Source organism: Erythrolamprus reginae, chromosome 1, assembly GCF_031021105.1.
Source record: "Erythrolamprus reginae isolate rEryReg1 chromosome 1, rEryReg1.hap1, whole genome shotgun sequence".
NCBI lineage: Eukaryota > Metazoa > Chordata > Lepidosauria > Squamata > Dipsadidae > Erythrolamprus > Erythrolamprus reginae.
Window position 1 is genome coordinate 17,910,023 of NC_091950.1, and position 16,035 is coordinate 17,926,057.

A 16,035-nucleotide genomic window follows, 5' to 3' on the forward strand; every position below is an offset into this window, starting at 1 on the left:
AATATTTCTGTGCCGCCCAGTCTCGAAGGGACTGCCGCTCAGACACTATACTTTTCCGCCCACCCCCCAAAAAATTAGAGGGAACACTGGCTAAGACTGTAGTTCCTTTTTTTGCTCAACCATAAATCTGTCACTCTTCATTGTGGACGCTTGTGCTGTCTTTAATAAGAGCCAGTCATGTGTGCTGGTTTAGGAGCTGGCCTACAAATCAGGAAGTTTATTTATTTATTATTTATTTATTTATTAAATTTGTATGCCGCCCCTCTCCGCAGACTCGGGGCGGCTCACAACAGTAACAGAAAGCAATAATTAATACAAATTCAATAATTAGAAAGCTAAAAACCCATAGTTTAAAAAACAAAAACATGCACACAACATACCATACATAAACAGTATAGGCCTGGGGAAGATATTTCAGTTCCCCCATGCCTGACGGCAGAGGTGGGTTTTAAGGAGTTTGCTGAAGGCAAGGAGGGTAGGGGCAGTTCTAATCTCAGGGGGGAGCTGGTTCCAGAGGGTCGGGGCCGCCACAGAGAAGGCTCTTCCCCTGGGACTCGCCAAACGACATTGTTTAGTCGACGGGACCTGGAGAAGGCCAACTCTGTGGGACCTAATCGGTCGCTGGGATTCGTGCGGCAGAAGGCGGTCCCGGAGATATTCTGGTTGTGAGTTCTGGTTCCGTTATAGGCATGAATGTTGACCAGGTGACTTTGGGCCAGTCCCTCTGTCAGCACATCTCACAGGATAGTTGTGGGGGAAATAGAAGGAGGAAGAAATAGGATATACTTTTGCTGCCTTGCATTATTTATGAATTAATAAAGGCAGGGCGAAAAGCTAATATTGGCAGATCTGTTTTTTGTAATCTCTGTTATCCCTTTGTTTGCATTAATATTACAGTTTTCCAAGCCCTATTTCAAATGTAATAAAAGAGGTTTTGGTTGGATGGAATTACTTGCTCTCAGTTTTTCATCTAATTAGAGTTTTACACTGTTTTCAAAGGCCTGTGCTGGTTTGTGCCCCAAGTAACATTGCTGTGGACCAGCTGACAGAAAAAATACATCAGACGGGGCTGAAGGTGGTGCGCCTGTGTGCAAAGAGCCGCGAAGCCATTGATTCACCTGTCTCTTTCTTAGCCCTGCATAACCAGATCAGGAATATGGATAGGTAAGTTGTTACTGGAAATGGTCTCGCCGGTATTTTTTATTTTTGCATTCATTCTGATGGATCATAATTTCATATTTTCCACAACCTTAAGCTTTAGACATTATGCTAAGAGTTCTTTGCTCTAGGTTTGAGTTTATTAAAAGGAATGAAGTTCTTTGTGTCTGCAGGTTAACTTTGAGACAGAAGTTCACATTTATTTTTGTCTAATACTGCTTTTGTTTCCTGTTGTGGCTAATGCCTCAATGTTTGTTCTTGTTACCTTTGAATTGTGATACCTTAAAAGCAGGCTGCAGCTTGATGAAGCAAGGATAATTGTAACATTTCCTGCACTTACAGCATCCTAAGTAGTCCGTATTTTGTTTCTCAGCATGCCAGAGCTCCAGAAACTGCAGCAACTGAAAGATGAGACTGGGGAGCTGTCATCCGCTGATGAGAAGCGCTACCGAGCACTTAAACGGACAGCTGAGCGGGAATTGCTAATGGTAATCATTTCCTTGTACCTAGCTGCCGCCCTGGTTCCTCACAGTACTTGATACTCTGTGTTCAAGATTGCCCTGATGCAGGTAGTTGAGCTGTGTCCTTATTCATCTTCAGAGCAGCAAAAAACGAAGAGTGATCCTATCTCCAAACATTATTCGGCAATTAAACCCTGGTGGATACAGCACGCAAAGCAAGGAAGCCGTATCGTAGCTTAGTATAGAGAGTCAGGGGAGCAGTTGGTAGTAGCAGTGCCATATGTTCAACAATCCTGAAACTTTGTGGTTTTATCTCCCTTAGAATGCAGATGTCATTTGCTGCACCTGTGTTGGAGCCGGTGACCCAAGACTTGCTAAAATGCAGTTTCGTTCCATTTTGATCGATGAAAGCACACAGGCCACTGAGCCAGAGTGCATGGTGCCTGTTGTTCTTGGGGCAAAACAGGTAGGCTGGGGCTGCTTCAAAAATTACATTTTTTAACATTTTAAATCTTAAACTAAACTAAACAATGTCGTTGGGCGGGGCCCAGGGGAAGAGCCTTCTCTGTGGCGGCCCCGGCCCTCTGGAACCAACTCGCCCCGGAGATTAGAATTGCCCCCACCCTCCTCACCTTTCGTAAGCTCCTTAAAACCCACCTCTGCCTTCAGGCATGGGGGAACTGAGATACTCTTTCCCCCTAGGCCTTTACAATTTATGCATGGTATGTTTGCTTGTATGTATGATTAGTTTTACAATAAGGGTTTTTTAGTTGTTTTAGTATTGGATTTACATGCTGTTTTTTATTGTTGTTAGGCGCCCCGAGTCTACAGAGAGGGGCGGCATACAAATCCAATAAATAAATAAATAAAATTCAGTATTGCCATGAATAAATTGTATATCTCCCAGAGCCTATCTGCGAGGGAGATAGGCAGTTAAGAACTTTGAGTAAATATTTGGAAATTCCATATTTTTATTTTGAGTACTTTTCCTTTTGAATTTTTTTTGCACTGAGCAAGTTGGTTATGTGTGTGGGTTTTGTTTTTGTTTTTCAAATGGGGGCCTGCGTGAAGCTTCAGGAAGAGAATTCAGTTGGTTTGAAATGGAGATTTTTTAAAGATATGGAGGCACAATGTACAGTTGCTCACATGCAAATACTAGATTATTGTGTTTTAAAGTTTCTGTCTAAACTAAAATTTGGTGTGCTGCTTGAGAAGGCTTAGAAGGGGAACCCAGAATGAGGCAATGGATGAAGTCTGGAAAAAAAGTATGAAACTGGATAGAAAGGGGAGAAGAAAAACCTAAAAGCTATGGTAGAACTCAGATGGTTGTTTTGTTGTTGTTGTTGTTGTTGTTGTTATTATTATTATTTATTAGATTTGTATGCCGCCCCTCCTACAGTTGTAGGAGAAGAACAATAAGTAGCTTATTCTTTTAAAAAATTATATGCTGCCCGTGTCTGCACTAAGGTGACTCTGTATCTCTAAATCAGGAGATTAAACAGGCATAGGAGAATGCCATATAATCAATGGCTGAGGCATTGGCTGACTTACAACTATTAATTTAATGACTTCAAAATTACAACATCACGGGGAGAAAGTGATATTTCTGGACCTCACACAAGAGTTGCAGTCACTCCCAGGATCATGTGATCCCATTTGCGACCTTCCCAGCTGCCTTCCAACAAGCAAAGCGGACTGGGGAGAGGGGGAGCCAGATTTTGCTGAAACAGCTGAATGATTCACTTTAACACCTGCAGTGATTTGCTTAATATTGTAACAGAAAAGTCTGTGACTCACTTAATAGCCACCTTTCTTAACAGTGGAAATTTATTGATTTATTTATTTGTAGCATTTACATGCCGGCCAATTCCAAATGGGCTCTGGGCGGCTTGTAATAAAAATAATATACAGTACAGCTACTATCATAAACAAGAGTAGAAACACTATAAAAATTAATATCCCTACAAAGCATGCATACTCTCAATTATGGCTGCCTCAAGGAGACAACGGCCCCAGGCCGGCAGGAAAAACAAGGTTTTAACTGTTTCCCGGAAGACTGGCAGGGTGGAGATAGTACGAGTCTTTGGCGGCAGTTGGTTCTAAAGCATCGGGGCTGCCACAGAGAAGGCCCTTCCCTGCGGCCCTGCCAACCAACATTGTTTGGTAGACGGGACCTGGAGAAGGCCAACTCTGTGGGTCCTTATTGGTCGCAGGGAAGTACTGTATGAAGTAATTCTGGTCTCTGTTGTGGACAGAAATTGAGTACCACTTGTAAATCAAAAGGCAGACGAAAAGAAGCTCCTCCCTTTCCTAGTTACCGCTTGGAAACATGGACCATTCAAAGCTGTTTTCAGCCCTTGCCTTTCAATTTGCCACCTGATATTCAGTATCTAGGCTTTCTGCAGACGGCAGGTGTGTTGCGTGCATTGACCGGATCTCTGTTTCTTCTTAGTTGATCCTGGTGGGCGATCATTGCCAGCTCGGCCCTGTCGTAATGTGCAAGAAGGCAGCTAAAGCCGGCCTGTCGCAGTCCCTCTTTGAGCGACTGGTGGTGCTGGGCATTCGGCCCATTCGCCTGCAAGTCCAGTACCGCATGCACCCGGCCTTGAGTGCTTTTCCTTCCAACATCTTCTATGAAGGGTCTCTCCAGAATGGTGTCACTGCAGGTAAATGGTTTTTTTTTAATATTTTGGATGTTTGTTGAGAGGGGGTTTAGATTCCAGGCAATTTAGGTGTATTGGGCAGTCTTTAGTATCCAAGAAGCATCTCTGTCAATTGTATTTACCTGCGTTTCTCAACCGTGGAAACTTTTAAGAGGGGTGGACTTCAATTTCCAGCATTCCCCAGCCAGCTGTCAGTTGACGTTCATCCCTGTTAAAGTTCCCACGATTGAGAAACGTGGGTATTGACCTTGGGATACAGTTGATTATTGGAGGGAGGGGGTTGATGCAGCCGAGGTGCTTCTTTGAGATTGAAAAAACCTCCATTTTAATCAAAATAAATAGGATTCACTGAAGACCTTTATACTGACGAATGAGTCCCATCTTTCCTGCAGCAGACCGTGTGAAGAAGGGGTTTGACTTCCAATGGCCCCAGCCAGACAAGCCCATGTTTTTCTACGTGACCCAAGGGCAAGAAGAAATTGCAAGTTCTGGCACTTCTTATTTGAACAGGTAAAAAAGATCAGTAGCAGTCAATACGTGAGAAAGAAGGGGAGAAGTTCAGTTGATTTCTTGGTAGGCCAAGCAAGGCACATCTCTCTTTTAAAGTTTAAATAGAGTCCCTCTATTCAGAAATAGGAGCAAGTGGTTAAGTCAGTAGATAAAGATTAACATTATTAACAGCGAGAGCCAGTTTGGTCTCATGGTTAAGGTGTTAGATTAGGTTAAACTGCTGGACTAGAGGCCAGGGAGACTCTTGAGTTCTAGCCATGAAAGCTGGGTGGGTAACCTTGGGCAGGAGAATGTGTATTTTAATAGCAATAGCACTTAGAATAGAATAGAATAGAATTTTTATTGGCCAAGTGTGATTGGACACACAAGGAATTTGTCTTGGTGCATATGCCCTCAGCGTACATAAAATAAAATATACATTTGTCAAGAATCATGTGGTACAACACTTAATGATTGCCATAGGGGTCAAATAAGCAATGAAGAAGCAATATTAATAAAAATCTTAGGATATAAGCAACAAGTTACAGTCATACAGTCAACATGGGAGGAAATGGGTGAAAGGAATGATGAGAAAAACTAGTAGAATAGAAGTGCAGATTTAGTAGAAAGACTTAGACTTACATACTGCTTTACAGCCCTCTCAGCCTATTGCAGTGATGGCAAACCTATGGCACGAATGCCACAGGTGGTACGCGGAGCCATATCTGGTGGTACGTGAGCTGTTGATCTAGCTCAGCTCCAATGTGCATCTGTGTGCTGGCCAGCTGAATTTTGGCTCACACAGAGGCTTGGGGGGCGTTTTTTGTTTCCAGAGAGCCTCTTGGGGGATGTGTGTGTGTGTTTTTAACCTCCCCCAGCTCCAGGGAAGCCTTTGGAGTCTGCAGAAGGTGAAACATGAGCCTACTGGGCCCACCAGAAGTTAGAAAACAGGCCGTTTCTGGCTTCCAGAGAGTCTCTGGAGCAGGGGGAAACTGTTTTCCCCCTCCCCAGGCATTGAATTATGGGTGTGGGCACTCACGCATGCGCGATAGCACGCACCCACATTCTTTTGGCACCTGAGGAAAAAAAGGTTTGCCATCACTGGCCTATTGCCCCCAAAAGTCTACGTCTTAATTTTACCGACATCAGAAAAATGGAAGGCTGAGTCAACCTTGAGCCAGGTGAGATTTGAATTGCCAAATTGCAGTCAGTCAGCAGAAGTAGCCTGCAGTACTGCACTCTAACCACTGCGCCACTGAGGCTTAACCTATTTTAGGCATGAAAGCCAATGATTTTGGACCTCTTCCTCTCTCTTATCCCATCTTAAGTCACAGGATTGTTCTGGGGAAAATACGGTAAAATAAAATAAAAATAAAGTAAAGTAAAATAAAAGAGGGAAAATATAATAAATAAAATCTCGTCCCTTTCTCATTTTAATATTTGGGAAAATACTTGCCTATTTGAGTAAACATGCAAACTTTCTACGAGCTTAGATAAGAAATTGAGTTCACTCTTCTTTCCTCTCCTCCCTTGTCTTACAGAACAGAGGCAGCCAATGTGGAAAAAATAACCACGAAGCTACTGAAGGCTGGTGCAAAGCCCGATCAGATTGGTATCATCACACCCTATGAGGGCCAGCGTTCATATTTGGTGCAGTACATGCAGTTTAGTGGGTCTTTGCATACCAAGCTTTATCAGGTAGTTATGCTTTCCGTTCTTGATTCTTTGTATTCCCAGGCTTGCAGGAACTTGTTGGGGGAGAGTTTTGCGCATACGGAAGTTAATCCACCAAGTAGCCACAGTTAACCACTATACCTAATTGAAGTCTTCAGTGAAAAACACAGCAGCAGGGTTTCTTGTAAAAATATATTTTACTTTCCTTCTTATCAAGCTGCTTCTCTAAATGAAATTATCCACAATACTAGTACTGTATATAACTCTTATTACATCCACCACTGCAACCACTAAGCACTAACCATTAAACTACAAACCACTCTATAAGAAACAATTCTCTACTATAACAAACCACTCTAACAAACCACACCCATGCAAGGATGTTCCTCCTTATATAGGTTACAGCCAATCAGGTTGCAGCATAATTAGCAAACCCATGATTACATGCTGATTATGGCTTACATCAGCCTCTCCCATGGTTACAAACCATTTACTTGCATTGTAATATTACCTTCAGAAATAAACTTGTTTCTGACAGAACCAAGTTGGTCTATGTATTTGTTTCAAAATACAGTATGTGTACTATATTTACAAATATTTTTTATTTTATTTATTTATAATTTATTTATTTTATTTATTTATTAATAAAACAAATATTTTACTTGAAAGGTCATAGTTAGGAACTACCAAAAAAACACCCCTTACCTAGAAAAGATAACTATTTAAAGTCCGTAACTCTTATTTGCTTTGGAGATAAGGTGACTATGGCTTGTGACAAGTGAGAGAAAACTGGCCCATTCCCTCCATTTCAGGTTTATTTATTGAAATAAAACATTTTGTAATGTGAGTGTACTCACTTCCCCATCCCTAAAGATGAAATAAGATGATTTCAGGGATTCCACTGTGTTTTGAAATACTGACTCTAAAAGTTAGAATCCTGAAGAGGTGTTCCGTATGCCTGCAATATATACAGTGTTCCCTCAATTTTCGCGGGTTCGAACTTCGCAAAAATGTCTATACCACGGTTTTTCAAAAATATTAATTAAAAAATACTTTGCGGGTTTTTTCCCTATACAACGTTTTTTCCCGCCCAATGAATTTTTTTTTTAATAAACTGTAATAAATAAACATTGTGAGTAATAATCTAAATGGTTGCTAAGGGAATGGGAAATTGCAGTTTAGGGGTTTAAAGTGTTAAAGGAGGGCTTGTGATACTGTTCATAGCCAAAAATAGTGTATTTACTTCCACATCTCTACTTTGCAGAAATTCGACTTTCGTGGGCGGTCTTGGAACGCATCCCCCGTGAAAATCGAGGGAACACTGTACTGCTCAAAAAAATAAAGGGAACACTCAAATAACACATCCTAGATCTGAATGAATGAAATATTCTCACTGAATACTTTGTTCTGTAGAAAGTTGAATGTTCCCAACAGCATGTGAAATTGACTGTCAGTGTTGCTTCCTAAGTGGACAGTTTGATTTCACAGAAGTTTGATTTAATTGGAGTTATACTGTGTTGTTTAAGTGTTCCCTTTATTTTTTTGAGCAGTGTATAATAACTATAGCATTACTGAAATGTGGGAGAATGAGAAATTTGCTTTGAGAAATCTTTCTATCTTTTGCTCCCCCCCCCCCTTCACAGGAAGTTGAAATCGCTAGTGTTGATGCTTTCCAAGGGCGAGAGAAGGACTTCATTATCCTCTCCTGTGTTAGAGCCAACGAGCATCAAGGCATTGGCTTCCTGAATGACCCCCGGCGTCTCAACGTGGCCCTCACAAGAGCAAGGTTTGGGCTTCCCAGAATCATCCAAGATAGAATCTTTGCTTTCAGAATCACTTAATTATCCGTTTTGGATGGAGCCAGATTTGGGTGGGGATGGGGGACAACTTTTTAATCTAAAAAGATTTTTTTTCCAATCTGGCTCCAGCCAAACATTTGAAAAAAAAATGTTCATTAACTCAGGCAGCTATGAATTGTACTTGTACGGCTGTTAAAATGCTCTACCAAATTTTTAAAAACTTCAATTTATTATTGCATTTCATATTCATTTTAAGTAGGTACATTATTTAGACTATTATTTAGAGTCTTCGGAGAGGGGCGGCATACAAATCTAATAAATAAAATTATTTAGCTAAGAACTCCTGAGAGTTATTTCCAAAATCAAAGATAAAAGGACAAGGATGTATATGATAGGAAAGACCTAATTAACTCAATCTGTATAGTCTGGAGGACAGAAGGGAAAGGGGGGACATGATTGAAACATTTAAATATGTTAAATTTAAAGACCTCATGGTCCATCAAGTCTGCCCTTATACCCTTATACTATCTCCTGTATTTTATCTTAGGATGAATATATGTTTATCCCAGGCATGTTTAAATTCAGTTACTGTGGATTTACCAACCACATCTGCTGGAAGTTTGTTCTAAGCATCTACTACTCTCAGTAAAATAGTATTTTCTCACCTTGCTTCTGATCTTTCCCCCAACTAACCTCAGATTGTGTCCCCTTGTTCTTGTGTTCACTTTCCTATTAAAAACACTTCCCTCCTGAACCTTATTTAACCCTTTAATTAAAGCTAGGTAGTGTTAAAGCTACGGTGCTGAATGAATCTAAATTGAATTACAAAGAAAATAGTATGATAGGCCTATAAAAATGACAAAATCAAAGTACGTACTAAAACTAGGAGAAAGAATACTACCATTGCCAGCTTAGGTGATATTTCTGGAATGCCTGAGCAAAGAAAGTCCTGAAAGGATACTGACTAGGAAGGCATTTTCCATATATGATATTTGTATATACAGTGGTACCTCTACTTGCGAACTAAATTCGTTCCGTGACAAGGTTCTTAAGTAGAAAAGTTTGTAAGAAGAAGCAATTTTTCCCATAGGAATCGGTATAAAAGCATATAATGCGTGCGATTGGGGAAACCACAGGGTGGGTGGAGGCCCTGTTTCCTCCCAGGAGATTCCTAGAGAGGCCCCACGGAGACTTTCCCCTGCCGTTTCCGGCCCTGTTTCCTCCCAAGATATACTTAGAGAGGCCCCACGGGGGCTTCCTCCCACCTTTTCCGACCCTGTTTCCTCCCAGGAGATTCCTAGAGAGGCCCCACAGAGGCTTCTCCTTGCCTTTTCCGGTTACAGTTTCAGAGGCTCGTGTTTGTAAGTGGAAAATGGTTCTTGAGAAGAGGCAAAATAATCTTGAACACCCGGTTCTTAACCAGAAAAGTTCGTAAGTAGAGGTGTTTGTAGGTAGAGGTACCACTGTATCTGTAGTTATTAGCTGCCTGATTTAAAGGAAATACAATGGGCAATATGAAAGAGTGACTCATCCTTGCAGTAACATTAATAACAAGTGACTTCACATGTGAATGAGTAGGTAAGCAAGTAACCCTTCATAGGGTCTTCCTCTTGTCTTTTTAGATATGGGGTCATTATTGTTGGGAATCCGAAGGCACTCTCCAAGCAACCTCTTTGGAATCACCTTCTGAACTACTACAAGGAGCAAAAGGTCCTAGTGGAGGGACCATTGAACAATCTTCGTGAGAGCCTCATGCAGTTTAGCAAGCCTCGAAAACTGGTCAACACTATCAATCCAGTAAGTTTCATGCCGAGCAGTCTTCTTTTTTTGAGCTTACTGCAAAAAAAAATGTCTCATTTAGCAACAGAAATTTGGGGCTCAATTGTGTTTGTAAGTCGAGGACTACCTGTTTTATTCTACAGGCACCTTACAATAAATAATTAACTGCTTTAAGAACTGACTTTGGAGAAAGTGATTAAGACAATATTACCTTTGTGTTTATTTTTCCTGTGTAGTGCATTTATTATAAGAATGGTAGGGTTGAAAATAATGATAGCTAGAATCGAAGTAGGAATTCATATACAACTGTTGCATGGATGATACCACTTCACTGAAAGTGAGGAATGCATGTGAGCTCATGAAAGTAAAAACCGGGGGGGGTGAACATCTGGAATAATGTTAAATGTTAATACAAAAAAATAATTTCAACCTGTAGTTTTTCTGATTGTAAAAATGAGAGCAAACAAGTAAAAGTGACTGGTTTTGTAGGCTTAGGAATATAGGTAGTCTTCTCTTATTGGCCACAATTGAGACGGGCAACTCTGTCACTAAGTGACTCATCATAAAATCAAAAGTCATGTGACCGTGCCCGAGTTATGACTGTGGTCATTAGAGAATCATTTGTGATCATTCATTAAGTACAATGTCACATGACCATGAATTGTAAATTCCCTGTTGGCTTCATCTTTGACTTTGGTTGTTGGATGAAGCCCTGAAGGTCGCAAATGGCAATCATGTGAGTGTGGGATGCTGCAGCTGTTGTAAATATGTCCTAGTTGCCAAGCTACTGAATCCCAATCTTGTAACCGTAAAAAGTTGTGATGGCTGCAATTTAGAGGACTGGTTTTTCTTCAGTGCTGTTGTGATTTTGAATGCTCACTGAATGAATGGTTGGAAAGTGAGGTCTGTTTATAAAAGTTGGATAATATGCTGGAGAAATAGAGGCAATAAAGGGAAAGGTGATAATAAAGTTAAATAGGATTATTAAGAGTGATAATATTTCTCTTGACAAAAAATAGAATAAGCAGTGCTCATTCCAATAATAGCATATAGTTGTGAAAAACGGGGTTGTGGAGTTAACTGTTTTTATTGTTCTATATTAGGTTTTGGTTTTTCATAAGATGCCCAGAGTCACTGAGAGTGAGTGGGAAGCTATGCAAATTTTTTAAATCAATAAATATACAGTAATCAAACCCTGACAAGAAAACAAGAGAAGGAAGAGAGATTTCAAGAAGGCTGAATGGATGCAATCACTAGAGTTTAGGCTTAACACGAGGGAATCTTTACCTTTGCTAACATAACATTACCTGGACTGCAAGTCATTGAGCCCCAGATCAAATGGCGAAGGATGATACCTAACCTGTAGTGGTGTCCTTAGGCCAGTGATGGCGAAGCTATGGCACAAGTGCCACAGATGGCACACGGAGCCATATCTGAGGGCACGCGTAGCATTGCCCTGCGTCAGCTTCAGCACACATATGTGGGCGGGCAGCTGATTTTCGACCTTCTTTTTGGCCAGCTGATTTTCGGCCTTCCTGAAGCCTGGGGACAGCGAAAAACAGTCCAATGGCCCAACCAGAAGAAAGGAACTTCTGGTTGGTGCAATGGGCCATTTTCTGCCATTCCCAGGGTTCAGGAAAGCCTCTGAAGTCTGGGGAGAGTGAAAAACAGTCCAGTGGGTCTACCAGAAGTCCAGAGGCTTCAGTGGAGCCTGTGCATATGCAGGAGAGTGCAGCAGGAACAAAACCCATGTGTATTCCTTAGTGTCCGATGACAAGAGAGCAGTCAAACATAAAATTCAGCAAAAATCCTTCAACATGCAAATGTATGTATTTTGAAAGGCACCCTAGAGTTCTGTTTGTACAAGAGATAGGTAGTCCTTGACTTAGGTCCACAATTGAGTCCAGAATTTATGTTGCTAAGTGAGAAATTTGTTACATGAGTTTTGCCCCATTTTATGACTTTCCTTGCCACATTTCTTAAGTGAATCGCTGCAGTAATTAAATTGGCTGCTCCGCTTTATGTATGGTTTGTTTGGGTTGCAGCAATGTTTTTAATCAAGGGCTTTTTTAACTGTTCTGCTTTTTTAATCATTGGATTTGTATTTTGTGTTCCTGTTGTGAGCCGCTCCGATAGATAGATAGATAGATAGATAGATAGATAGATAGATAGATAGATAGATAGATAGATAGATAGATAGATAGATGATAGATTAGATAGATAGATTAGATAGATAGATTAGATAGATAGATTAGATAGATTAGATAGATTAGATAGATTAGATAGATAGATTAGATAGATTAGATTAGATAGATAGATAGATAGATAGATAGATAGATAGATAGATAGATATATTAGACAGACAGACAGACAGACAGACAGACACATGATAGATAGACAGACAGACAGACAGATTGTTAAGGTAAACCTGGCTTTCCCATTGATTTGCTTGTGAGAAGACCGCAAAAGGTGATTGCATGATCCCGGGACACTGCAACTGTCATAAATATGAACTGTTGTCAAACAGCCAAATGTAAATCATGTGACTATGAACATGCTGCAGTGGTCGTAAGTGTGAAGAATGGTCATTGGTCATAAGTCACTTTTTTCAGTGATGATGTCCCTAAGTGAACTCTTGTAAGTCAAGGACCACTTGTACAAGGGCATACAGAAGAGGGTACAGGCAACCTAAAGCTCACCAATAATACCGCACTGATGGTATTTGCTTTTACTCCACCTCACCAGTGCTAGAAATAGGCATAGGCATGTTTCATAATCATCTGTGTGCCAAAAGCCAGTATCCAGGCATGTGACACGGCAACCTCCAAAGCTTATCAAGCCTGCTGACCGTTATCCCTTCCTCTTAATCCTCTTAATCCATGGGAGACGCGCTGTGCTTCTGCTAGAACTCTGAAGATGGACGCTCAAGAACCTGGAAACATGGGTTGACATCTCCTCTTATCTTCCCTTTCCCTGGAAGAGAACCAAAAAGGGGATATTTGCAAATGAATGACTAGCTAGGCAGCTGATAAAAGAGGGTTTCCCAATATTGCCAAGTTTAAGACTCGTGGACTTCAAATCCCATAATTCCCCAATCTTAAAGTTGTCAAGTTAGAAGTTGGGCTACCTCATACAAATCAAAACTGATCAGCTTGAAGCCCAGTGAACTTGATTGAGAAGATTTAAAACTAACTGGTGTGGCTTAAAGGTGAAAATCTTGAAATAAGGAACTCGGATAAAACATGCAAGTGTTAAAGTGCTATTTTAATGAGGCTTGCCGAAAGACAGTAAAAATAGAGAATTGCTTATTAATTAAGAGAGTTGTTGGATTGAATTCTCCAAGTGGAATATGGCAGTTTACTGAAGTAGAAAGAGAGAATTGGAATGTATGTTAAAATAACCAGTCTTGCTCAGAAATCCAACTAAATAGGGATATGGGGAATATCTGGCCTACAACAAGAAGCAAATATAAGCCAGTCTGCTGTTTGTTTATTTATTTATTTATTTATTTATTTATTTATTAGATTTGTATGCCGCCCCTTTCCAGAGACTCGGGGCGGCTAACAGCGACAATAAAACAGTGTACAATAGTAATTTGGTATTGATGATTAAAAATCAATTAATATAAAAACCAAACATACATACATACATACCATGCATAGAATTGTAAAGGCCTAGGGGGAAAGAGGATCTCAATTCCCCCATGCCTGGCGGCAGAGGTGGGTTTTAAGTTGTTTACGAAAGGCAAGGAGGGTGGGGGCAGTTCTAATCTCTGGGGGGAGTTGGTTCCAGAGGGCCGGGGCCGCCACAGAGAAGGCTCTTCCCCTGGGTCCCGCCAGGCGACATTGCTTAGTTGACGGGAGCCGGAGAAGATCCACTCTGTGGGACCTAACTGGTCGCTGGGATTCGTGCAGCAGAAGGCAGTCCCTGAGGTAATCTGGTCCGGTGCCATGAAGGGCTTCATAGGTCATAACCAACACTTTGAATTGTGACCGGAAACTGATCGGCAACCAATGCAGATTGCGGAGTGTTGGTGTAACATGGGCATATTTGGGAAAGCCCATGATTGCTCTCGCAGCTGCATTCTGCACGATCTGAAGTTTCCGAACATTTTTCAGAGGTAGCCCCATGTAGAGAGCGTTACAGTAGTCAAGCCTCGAGGTGATGAGGGCATGAGTGATATTGTTAATGTTAATATTGATTTACACACACCATACTAGGGAGTGTTCCCCCCCCCCCAAATGCAGATTTTTCAAACAAACATGAATAGCAGTGAAAAGAGATCAAGTGGGTAAGCTAATTGGGATCTGATTCTAAGTTAATTAGGAGATTTGGCTGAAATGAAAATAATAGGAAGAGTGGGAGGGGGAACAACCATTTAATATATTTTAAGTATTATTAAAGTCAGATGCAGGATTTCATGACAGATAAAGCAAGTAGGAAAAGACTTGGCTTGGGGTGGAGACCGTATTATAAAGGAATATAATTACACAATGACAGTGATAATTTCATTGAGGGGGAAAAAGGGAGGACAATTGAAAGCGCAAATGTGGCTATGCAAAAATCTTTGTGAAGATCTTGCAAGAAAAAGGCTGCTTATGCACAAAGAATAATAGAAAGGCAAGTTACCATTAAGAGTGCTTGTTAAGTTACTTGGAAGAGTCATTTTGCAAGAATTAGAATATATGTAGTTCAGAATTAAATTTTTGAGGGTTGAGGCGATGCAATTTTCTCCTTACAACTCCTTCATTAGGGTAATATTTTCTTAATCACTCAGCCCAGTACAGCATAATTAACACAGAGTATGAAAAGGATAACACAATACATCAAAACCATCAACAGATTCTTACAAACAGATGGCATCACCATAGCATGCAAACCAACAACATCTTAAGGAAATCAAAAAGACCCAGTAGCCCAAGAAGATCATCTGCAACATAACATTGTAAGAACTGTCACAAATGCTATGTAGGACAAGCACTGTCAGAAAATAGGATGAAAATTTCCACATGGACAGATTCAACCATAGTTTCAGCTGGGAAACTATAGGCATCCTAAATGCAAAAATGCTAGGGAATTCAAGAAGTTTGGCATTCAGACAAATCAGTAGACACATAGAGGTAAGTCACACACATGCCATTAAAAAGAGACAATAAAAACACTAGGAACAAATACCCAGATAATCTGGGATTAACACTAGGCTCCTTTCATTCCCCTCTCCATTCCTGATCTTGCTTTTTGCCACTGGCAGGCAGTTTGTTTATTGATTGATTGATTGATTGATTGATTGGATTTGTATGCCGCCCCTCTCCGGAGACTCGGGTGGCTAACAGCAATAATAAGACAGCGTATAACAATAATCCAATACTAAAAACAATTAAAACCCATTATAATAAAAAACCAAACATACATACAAACATACCATGCATAGAATTGTAAAGGCCTAGGGGGAAAGGGTATCTCAATTCCCCCATGCCTGGTGGCAGAGGTGGGTTTTAAGTAGCTTACGAAAGGCAAGGAGGGTGGGAGCAATTCTAATCTCTGGAGGGAGTTGGTTCCAGAGGGTCGGGGCCACCACAGAGAACGCTCTTCCCCTGGGTTCTGCCAAGCGGCATTGTTTAGTTGACGGGACCCTGAGAAGACCCACTCTGTGGGACCTAACTGGTTGCTGGGATTCGTGCAGCAGAAGGCTGTTTGGCTGTTTTCCTCCCTCTCCCCATTTCTGGCCCTACCTTTTGCCACCAATGGGCAGGTAGGCTACTCCGCCCCCCTCCCATTTGTCCAAATTTACATGAATACTTGGAAGATCATCGTTTGTTGTACCATCGTTGGAGGAGTAATAATTCATTAAAAAACTTTGGTCCAGCTGGCCTGACTGGTAGCATCTTGTAAGGGCCCCTTTCCAGGGTTACTTGAGAAGATAGTCAACAGTTTTGAAGACGAAAGAGGGCTCTACGTCCCAACAGTAAATAAAGCGGCAAAATCATCTTCTAGGAGAAGGGAAACTCTGAC

The 16,035-nt window shown here is 41.0% G+C and overlaps 1 protein-coding gene across 9 annotated transcripts in view; it reads left to right on the forward strand.

Moving 5' to 3' along the window:
- The window catches only part of UPF1 (UPF1 RNA helicase and ATPase), a 45,934-nt gene that overhangs the window by 18,485 nt on the left and 11,414 nt on the right, over positions 1–16,035 (forward strand). For all 9 annotated transcript variants that reach the window (XM_070745849.1, XM_070745833.1, XM_070745842.1 and 6 more), the window contains exons 12-19: positions 1,000–1,164; positions 1,532–1,646; positions 1,942–2,085; positions 4,072–4,285; positions 4,675–4,792; positions 6,313–6,469; positions 8,089–8,231; positions 9,867–10,041. In XM_070745849.1, the coding sequence (XP_070601950.1) occupies positions 1,000–1,164; positions 1,532–1,646; positions 1,942–2,085; positions 4,072–4,285; positions 4,675–4,792; positions 6,313–6,469; positions 8,089–8,231; positions 9,867–10,041 (1,231 nt within the window). The remainder of the gene's footprint in view (positions 1–999; positions 1,165–1,531; positions 1,647–1,941; positions 2,086–4,071; positions 4,286–4,674; positions 4,793–6,312; positions 6,470–8,088; positions 8,232–9,866; positions 10,042–16,035) is intronic.